The sequence below is a fragment of the Quercus lobata genome, chromosome 3 (genome assembly GCF_001633185.2).
Source record: "Quercus lobata isolate SW786 chromosome 3, ValleyOak3.0 Primary Assembly, whole genome shotgun sequence".
NCBI classification, from domain to species: domain Eukaryota; kingdom Viridiplantae; phylum Streptophyta; class Magnoliopsida; order Fagales; family Fagaceae; genus Quercus; species Quercus lobata.
In genome coordinates this window covers 384,792-394,477 of record NC_044906.1, presented here as the reverse complement: position 1 = coordinate 394,477, position 9,686 = coordinate 384,792, and the positions used below count along the sequence as shown (strand labels likewise).

At 33.5% G+C, this 9,686-nt stretch overlaps 2 protein-coding genes across 2 annotated transcripts; both read right to left on the bottom strand.

The window, feature by feature from the left end:
- Window positions 1-4,076: 4,076 nt before the first annotated feature.
- On the bottom strand, window positions 4,077-7,443 carry LOC115979661 (MDIS1-interacting receptor like kinase 2-like). Its single transcript, XM_031101715.1, has 3 exons — window positions 7,359-7,443; window positions 5,522-7,220; window positions 4,077-4,450 (listed from the first exon to the last, which is right to left on the bottom strand). The coding sequence occupies exons 2-3, from the start codon at window positions 6,978-6,980 to the stop codon at window positions 4,077-4,079; spliced, it is 1,833 nt and encodes a 610-aa protein (XP_030957575.1). The 5' UTR covers window positions 6,981-7,220; window positions 7,359-7,443.
- A 42-nt stretch (window positions 7,444-7,485) lies between these two features.
- Window positions 7,486-8,940, bottom strand: LOC115979658 (probable leucine-rich repeat receptor-like protein kinase At1g35710). Its single transcript, XM_031101713.1, has 2 exons — window positions 7,624-8,940; window positions 7,486-7,513 (listed from the first exon to the last, which is right to left on the bottom strand). Exons 1-2 carry the CDS (start codon window positions 8,763-8,765, stop codon window positions 7,486-7,488), a joined length of 1,170 nt encoding a protein of 389 aa, XP_030957573.1. The 5' UTR covers window positions 8,766-8,940.
- Window positions 8,941-9,686: the final 746 nt, after the last annotated feature.

Sequence of the window (9,686 nt, the reverse complement as noted above, 5' to 3'; positions counted from 1 at the left end):
TTAGAGATAAGGATAATTATCTATTCCTTTCAAGATTCCAATGGAAGATTATAGATAAGGATTGCTATACAGTATTGACAAGGATAATAATTAACTATTCCTATAATTAAGGGTTCTAATAGAAGGTAGACGATATCAACCAGGGGATGGTAACTCACATAGTCACATTATAAAAAAGGGTAATCAAGTCAAGCATAAACCCTAAGAACCAATTTAGTGGCTCCCAGAAAGTAAGAAGCGTCTTTAGTAAAGACACAGCCATCTTTCCCACCATATATAGATCTAAACCAAAATTACAGCCTAAGTTTTTTCTCATTTTTTTTTTAATTCTTTTTTGTTCACTCTTGACACACACCTTCCCCTAATATTATTTTTCGCAATTATTTTCTAAAGCTATAGTCTCACAATTTCTTGAAATTTTTTTGACATTCATATTTTCTTAACCTAGTTTCTCGTACTTCTCATTTTTTCTTGACCTATTTTCTCACAACATCATCTACTTTTAAGATCACCTCTAGAAACTTTTAGTTACTCCTAAACCTTTTTTTTTTCACAATTTTTAAGGGTTTTTAATTTTGTTTCTGCATTTACTCCTTCTCTTTGTTTTTTTATTTTATTTTTGTTTTCTGATTTTTTCAGTTGTATTTATTCTTTTTTCATGGGTAATTTGGAAACAAAAATATGTGTAATGGGTAATTTGTTTAGATTTAAAGTGGGATGATGAATGTGTCTTTATTAGAGAAGTTTGTTACATATTTAGCATATAAACCATTCCTGGAAAACAAAATTATTCTTTGTGTAGATTGAGGTATGTACTTTATAACTTGCTAGTTATTTTCCCCTTTAATACTATATGGGTCTGGTTAATGTGTGTCCTAAGGGCACATATTAAGCTATCCATTTTTGGAAATGTTTTCTCGGGAATTGAAAAAGTTGTCAATACTTTTTCAATTCCCGATAATTTTTTTTCCAAAAATGAAAATTATTGTGTGGACCTCCAAAAATGAAAATCCATACTATATTTTTTGCACCAAATATTTTATTCTATGGTATTTCATTTTTAATGTAATTTTTATACAAATGTAGTGGACCTCCAAATGCTCTTCTAGTTGCTTTTGGCGCATCATGAAGATTCATATATATGTCTAATTGAACATGAGGATCAGATGATGTAGAGGCATAAACAAAAAAAAGAGAACAACAAGAATTTACGTAGTTCGGCTTTTGGCCTACATCCATGGGTGGCAACAATAAAAAATTTCACTAACCAATTTGGAGAACACAAAATGATGTAGAGGCATTCTCACAAAACTCAAATCCCAATAGACCCAAAATTATTTTCTCTCAAAAAAAAGTTTACTACCTCCATAAAATGTTTGGGGTTGAATACAAAATTTGAGGCTAAACCTAAAACAAGTAGATGTTTTCTCTTCTCTAGAACACAGCCCTCATTAAAGTGGTCTCTCACTTTGACCTTTGGCCACCCCTTTTTGCAGCACCCAACTTTTTAGACTGGCCACACATACCAAATATACAAATCATCTGTACCATTTTTTTTTTTTTTTTTTTTTTTTTTTCAACCAATTATGATATGTCACGGTTTTTTTTTTTTTTTTTTTATATTAAAATTTAGTTATTTTATAAGGAAAGTAAAAAAGAATACATGGTAAGAATTAGTTTTCAATCAAGAAGAAACCAAAGTCAACAAAGGAGAATATGTTGTTATGCACACAAAAAATATGCATTTAAAGCACGAATGAAACAAAAGTGACACATCTCCATTGTAGCTTGAATTTAATCAAACCACCTAAACGAAAAATCCTCCTACACCTCCATCAAAGTCTCCATGGATTATCTCAAATTGCAACCCAAATCAATTCAAAATATGAATATAAGGAATAATCTAAAAATCTTCACCATAACTAAAATTCCAACAAGCAATCTTCCAAACAAGTCAAAGAAAGAAATTCTAAAATCTTCCTACACCTACATCAAAGTCTCTATGGATTATCTCAAATTGAACCCAAATCAATTCAAAATATGAAAATAAGGAAAAAATCTAATAATCTTCACCATAACTAAAATTCCACCAAGCAATCTCCCAAACAAGTCAAAGAAAGAATTTCTCCTTAATCCAAAAATGAAGAATTACAAATTGCACCAAGCTTTACAAAAATTGTCCACAATGAAGAGATTTTGTAGATCACCAAATTTAATCAAAATCCCCCCTACCTTGTAGAGACTTCTCTCAAGCTACGATTACTTAAGGTGCCCAATCGAAACAAAGCCCAACCAAAACGCCAAAGTGCAAATCATCTCAAGGTACTTCCAAATATGCCAAATTATGCCAAATGCATCCAAAAATGGTGTCAAAAACAATTAGAGCCCAACCAAATGAACAAAAGGCATATAATCCTAAGCAAACTCCAAATAAAAACCTTTTTGAACTCATTGATTTTGGACTTATAGTTTATTTAGTATCCACCTCCTTTTCCTAAGATTTCATCTATTTCAATCTAATCCTAGCTTCAACATTGTCTTTAAAATAGATATGACCACCTACCCCCCCCCCCCCCCCCCCCCAAAAAAAAAAAAAAAAAAAAAAACCAATTTACCATGAATGCTTCTTGATGCAATAAGACAGAAACCATATGTCCAAAACCAATAAAACAAACAATCCTATTAATGAATAAGTTTGAAAAGGCCAATACATGAATACAACAACCAAACCTATAATAAATTTCTAGCTACAATCTCATGACTAGTATCAATAGAAGTAAGATCTTTTGAGCTCCTACCATGTCATTCCCACAAAAGAAAGTTTCCTTGCATATTAATTCAATACTGACTGGAAAAAAAAAAAAATGCTTGCTTCTATTCAAAGCAAGAATGAAGATACCTGTGGCAATGGCAAATGGGGTCTCTTAAGAAGAACTAATTCTCTAAAACTTGATAACCTTATTTGAATGTGGAAAACCTTCAGAATAGTGAAAATTGCAATTTCTAAAATTTAAGTTATTTTTTTTACAAACAAGGCAAATATAGGAGAATATACAGTACAATCCAACTTGAATCTTTTCACAAAATCGGGGTGACTTCATGTTGATATAATAAGCAAAAAGTAAGCCTCCATTTTTTCCCCTTCTCACCTTCTAATTTCTCAACATCTCATATAGAAATAATCACAACCAAAAAAAAAAAAAAAATCAATAAGAAGTATAAATAAAATATAAGGATCCCAATGAACACACCGGGATAAGTTTGAAGACAATGTTTTGATTGACCTTAACTAGTTTGGTTTCCCGCACTTAAAGAGCTTTAGACCGAAAAATTAAAGTAGAAGAAAGCAAGAAAGAACTCAGCTTCCTTTAAGCTTGAAGCGCTTAGTTGGGCTTGGATAGGTCTAGAGATGGAGGCTTGGACAAGTTGAAGATGGTGTTCTTGTAGTACTAGATGAACATTGAAATGGCCAAAGATTGGCGTTGGGCGTCACAATAGAGTAGAGATTCAAGCTCAATGCCAACAACTACAGAGGAAATGAACAATCATGCAAATTGTGGTTTATTTATTTATTTAAGTTTTAGCTTTATAAGTATTAAAATAAGGATAAAATTTAGCTACAAAATTAGTTGTAGCCTTATGCTACAAACTTACTTAATATCTTTTTATTAGTGGTGAATTTTGACAAATCTACCATTGAATTACATCTTCTTCTTATATCCTCCATGCTTGCAAAATTTCAAGAAAATTAAAGATCAATAGCTATGTCATCAATAAATTTTTTAAATTGCAAGTTTTTGTAATTTAAAATTATGCACAAAATATAAGCTTATAGATCATATAGTAAATAATATTCGATTGACACAAAATTTAAGATGTGTATTAAGAGCATAAAGAACATGCAATTCAACTGTTAGATTTTCAAAATACGTTGTAATATTTATTTTATTGAGTTAGTTTGTAACCTTAAGCTACAACTAATTTTGTAGCTAAACTTTTTCCTTAAAATAATACACGAGGATAAAATGTACACAAACAAGAAAGCATACTCGAGAATATGTAAACACTTGTGAAGCTTACATCAGATTTTTGAGACCAATGAGCTCTCTTAGTGTGATCATGCCCAAAGGCTTTGTGAATGGGGATTTCCAAGTTGATAGCTTTTGATAAACTTGTTGCATGGTCGGACGAGAATGTGGATTGGTGTGCAAGCATGCCAATGCTATCTTTGCCACTAAAACCACCTTCTCTGCAACTTGCCCAATAGGCAGCGCAAGCCGTTGATCCAACACATCTTCTAATAGCACATCATAGGACGATGATGCAAATGAGGTTGATAGAAATGATGAGATCAAATCACCCGGATGCCTTCCCATAATTACTTCGAATGTGACTACTCCAAAGCTATAAACGTCGCACTTTTCACTTACTTCCATTGTGTAAGCATGTTCTGAAAGTAAAAAATGATTAGAGTTTTACTATTCTTTCACTTTGTAGAAACAAGTTTGTAATAACATTTATATTTCATATAGTAAATTCCTTTGGAATTAGGTGGAGTGGGCAACTAAAGGAATTGAATTCTGCTAAATTTGAAGCTCAAATAAGAAAAAGGGAATTGTTTTCTTAGAGAGAGAAGGGGTGGGGCAACCTATGTATTATGTCATCTTAAAAATATTTCCTAGAACCCAGGTCTATTATAGGGAGTGGAAGTAAATTTGTGATTTAAACTTTTAACCATACAATTAAATCTAATTTGAAAGAATTGAACAGTTGGAAAATGAAACTCACTCTGTAAAATGTGATTCTTCAACAAGTACAAATTAGTTGGATGTATTCATGCACAGTTACTATGTCAAAAAATTAAATCTCAACAATTGAAATTAAAAAGAACATATTATTATTATTATTATTATTGTAACTGTGATTATGAACCCAAATATAGGAGGTGAACGTATAAATTATCTAAGGTTGTGACCTCTGATGTTGTATTTTTATTTATTTTTTAAATGCCAATCAAGATGATATTGATTTTTTTTTTTTTCATTCCTAAATCAGTAGAGTACTTAAAGTATTAATCAAACCTACAAGCTCAAATAGTGACAACCATACACAACATTATGTAGTTAAACAGATTTCAAAGGACAAATTTTGGAGGAGTTTCCTCCAATTTATTATGTGGTGATTTATAGGACAATTCTCATGTAAAAAGTCACATAACTCATATAAGAAGTCATGTGACTGAAAATACATGTAGATGACCTCCTTAATAGCCAAATAGCTGATTGGAGGAAGTTTTCTCAAAACTGGTTTGAAGGTAAACTTTTTCCAATTTTAAAAGACAAACAATGCCAATTGAAATAACATTAATAAGACGAGACACAACAATAGTCACAACACAGATATAGATGATGTGATTGTTGTTACTAAAAGTGAAGTCAATAATTCAATGTAAAAATATATGTTACTTCAATTGTAAGATTGTGAAAAATTTAATGTCCTTAGCAATACTTAAATAACATACCAGGAGCAGCATACCCAAAAGTGCCAGCAAATGAAGTCCAATAAGATGTGTCAGAACTCATAATCCTAGCTGTGCCAAAGTCAGAGACATGAGCTTCATATTCTGAATCTAGCAGAATATTCTTGCTTGATATGTCACGATGAATTATTGGATTTAAGCAGTCATTATGCATATAAGACAGAGCACTTGCAACACCTTTAACAACATTTACCCTCTTAGCCCAATCAAAGCCTGGTGCTAATTCATCATTGTTTAGTATCTTTTTCAAGCTCCCTCCTTCCAAGAACTCATAAACTAAAAGCAAGTGTCGTGGATGTGAGCAAAAACCATGAAGCTTTACAATGTTGCGGTGTCGTATTTCAGTTAGACTATGTATTTCATTGGTGAAAGCGTTTACATTGGCCACACCGTCTTCTGAGAGTGGATGAAGTTTCTTTACAGCAACAACTTCACCTGTTGGCAACTTAGCTTTGTAAACAATTCCATACCCCCCAACACCAATACAATGTTTGTGATCAAAATCCCCTGTTGCCTCAACAATGTTTTCATAAACCATTTTCCCATCATAGCTCCACACTGAAAATGTCTTTTGATGTTCTTCTTCTTTTGTCTTATTTTTTATATTCATCTTTCTAAAGCAAACATCTAATGTAATTTTGACAATGATAAACATAAGAAAAACAATCCCTAAAAGGGCCAAAATCAATTTCATAACTTTATTCCCCTTTTTGACATGAAGATTGTGGCTATATGTTGAGGGGCAAACGTTCAAACCGATAGCATTGCCACACAAGCCCTTGTTATTTCTAAATGCTTCTTCTGGTGCCTTCTGAAATACTTTAGTATTTGGAATAGGACCCTCCAATTGATTGTAGGACAAGTCAATGGATGTCAAGCCTAATAATTGATCAAAACTGGATGGAATATTGCCAGAGAGTGCATTGTGGGAAAGATTCAAGATTTCTAACATTTTCAAATCTCCAAGTTGTTGTGGCATCCCTCCCGTTAGAAAATTTTTGCTAAGGTCAAGATTTTGGAGATACTGCAAATTGCCAATTTGAAGTGGGATATATTTGCTTAAATGATTGTTACTCAAGTTCAAGACAAAAAGTTTTTTACAATTCCCTAGGTCAGGAATAAGGCCACTTAGACCATTTTTGGCAAGATTAAGTTGCTCTAGATTTGATAGCATCCCAAAATTGTAAGGAACTTGTCCAGAAAACTTGTTATTGTCTAGAAAAAGCTCAAACAAAAACATCAGCTTACCTAATTCCTTTGGGATTTTCCCATGTATCTTATTTGAGGAAAGGTTGAGCACATGTAATTGAAATGCTTCTCCAAGCTCAGGAGGTAATCCACCTGAAATGTTATTGTTAGAGATTTTCAAGCTTGTCAAGTTTTGACATTTCCCCCAATTAGTTGAAAGTTCACCATAAAGTTTATTATTACTCAAATCCATGTATGTTAAGCGTGGGTATACCCCAAAACTTTCCCCTATATTTCCAATAAGTTGATTTCCTTCAAGTCGGACTCTGATGAGGCTAGTGCAGTTTCTCAAGGATTTAGGTATTGAACCAATAAAATGATTCCCTCCAACAATGAATCTCTCAAGCAATCCACCAAGGCATACATTGTCTGGTAATTGACCGGATAATTGATTTTCAAATAAATCAAAAATCTTCAGTTTAGTAAGATTGTTCTGTTCAAAAGAAATGGGACCATTTATCTTATTAGTGAACAATATAATACAAGTGAGTTTAGTTAAGTTTCAAATAGATGTAAGAATTACACCTATGCTATTGTTAAATGATAACTCAAGATCATTAAAAAAACTTACAATTCCAAATTCTTGAGGGATGAAACCAGAAAGTCGATTCTCAGAAAGATATAGATAGGTTAGGTAGCTTAAGTTTCCAAGAGAAGTAGGGATGACACCCGTGAGATTGTTTCTTGATAAGTCAAGGTCAATCAGAGAACTTAGCATTCCTAATTCTTGAGGGATGGAACCACAAAGTTGGTTATCGAAAAGATATAAAGTGGTCAGTTTGCTCAAGTTTCCAAGAGAAGCAGGGATAACACCTGTTAGATTGTTTGTTGTTAACTCAAGGCCAGTCAGAGAACTTAGCATTCCTAATTCTTGAGGTATGGAACCAGAAAGTTGGTTCGTATGAAGATATAAAGTGGTTAGGTTGCTTAAGTTTCCAAGAGAAGCAGGGATGACACCCGTGAGATTGTTTGTTGATAACTCAAGGTCAGTCAGAGAACTTAGCATTCCTAATTCTTGAGGGATGGAACCAGAAAGTTGGTTTTCAAAAAGATATAAAGTGGTCAGTTTGCTCAAGTTTCCAAGAGAAGCGGGGATAACACCTGTTAGATTGTTTATTGCTAACTCAAGGTTAGTCAGAGAACTTAGCATTCCTAATTCTTGAGGGATGGAACCAGAAATTTGGTTCGTATAAAGATATAGAGTGGTTAGGTTGCTTAAGTTTCCAAGAGAAGCAGGGATGACACCCGTGAGATTGTTTCTTGATAAGTCAAGGTCAATCAGAGAACTTAGCATTCCTAATTCTTGAGGGATGGAACCACAAAGTTGGTTTTCAGAAAGATATAAAGTGGTCAGTTTGCTCAAGTTTCCAAGAGAAGCAGGGATAACACCTGTTAGATTGTTTGTTGTTAACTCAAGGCCAGTCAGAGAACTTAGCATTCCTAATTCTTGAGGGATGGAACCAGAAAGTTGGTTCGTATGAAGATATAAAGTGGTTAGGTTGCTTAAGTTTCCAAGAGAAGCAGGGATGACACCCATGAGATTGTTTGACGAGAAATCAAGCTTACTCAGAGAACTTAATGCTCCTAGGTCTTGAGGAATAAGGTTAGTCATACGGTTGCCAGAAAGGTCAATGACGTGAAGTCTGGTTAATTTGCCTATTTCAGAAGGAATTCTCCCAGTAAATTGATTAGCAGAAAGGTCAAGAAGAGAGAGTTTGGAGAGGTGAGAAATATTTGAGTTAATGATTCCAAATAGTGAGTTGTAAGAAAGGTTAAGACTGAGTAGATTGGGGAAGGATTGAAAGTTGAGATTGTGAAGTGTACCTCTCAAACCATAACTTGAAAGGTTCAGATGTGTGACGCTTCCAGAGTGGTCGCAATTTATTTCAACCCAATTGCAAGGAGTGGTTCCAACCCACGAGGACAAGAGAGACTGGCTTTTGTTGTGAAGGCTGGTTTTCCAATTTAGAAGAGCCATCGCTTCCTTTGTTTCCTCTGCTATCTTAACCTTACTGTTAGAGTGAGCAAAATGTGAAGATAGGGAGGAAATAGAAGCAGTGGATGAGGAAACGAAATGGAGGATGATGAGAAGAAGGTGGAAGAAGAGTAGAGATGAAAGGAATTGGTTTAAGAGAGGTTTGTTTGAAAGGGAAGTCATAATGTAGGGTGAAGGAAGGAAAGGATAAAGTAAGGTTGGAAGGAGTGGATGAATGAGTTGAAATGGACAAAGAGGTATTAATTTATAGGTGGGAGTGTGGGAATGGATGAATGACTTCAATCTGAACTACACCTTAAACAAGATAACAGCGCTACCATTACCTATCAAAGTCCGTAGATAGATAGATAGATCTGGCAGCTTTCATTGCTCTGTGTCCTTTGGGGGATTGGAGGAAAATTTCAGTCCTCATAATTAGTTTATTCGATTTTTTTTTATGTATATTGGAATTTTTTTTAACCCATTACTTACATACTCAACTCAATATCATAATTTTTTTTAACGAATATTGGATTTTTTTATTTTTTTTGTTACGATTCCGTCCTTACTTTTCCATAATGACCGTACTAAAAATGGGGCAGTCAATTACAATTTTACATTACTCTCTCGCTCTCTCAACTAGATTTTGTAAAGGAACAACACAATGATTATGCCGATTAAGTTAGGGACACACTGAAAATTCATAGTATTTAAAAAAATTAGCTTATCACCTCACATATGGGTCCATTACAATTTGCATTTGATTTTTTTTATAATGACTCATGTCTGAAGTGGTAGACTTGGTAAACGGGTTGAGTTGATTGGTTTGAGTTGGGTTAATTGATTACTGGTTGAATTGTATTTTCACATAATAATAACAATGTCTTTATTTTCATTTATTACAAATAAGATGATAAAGAAACA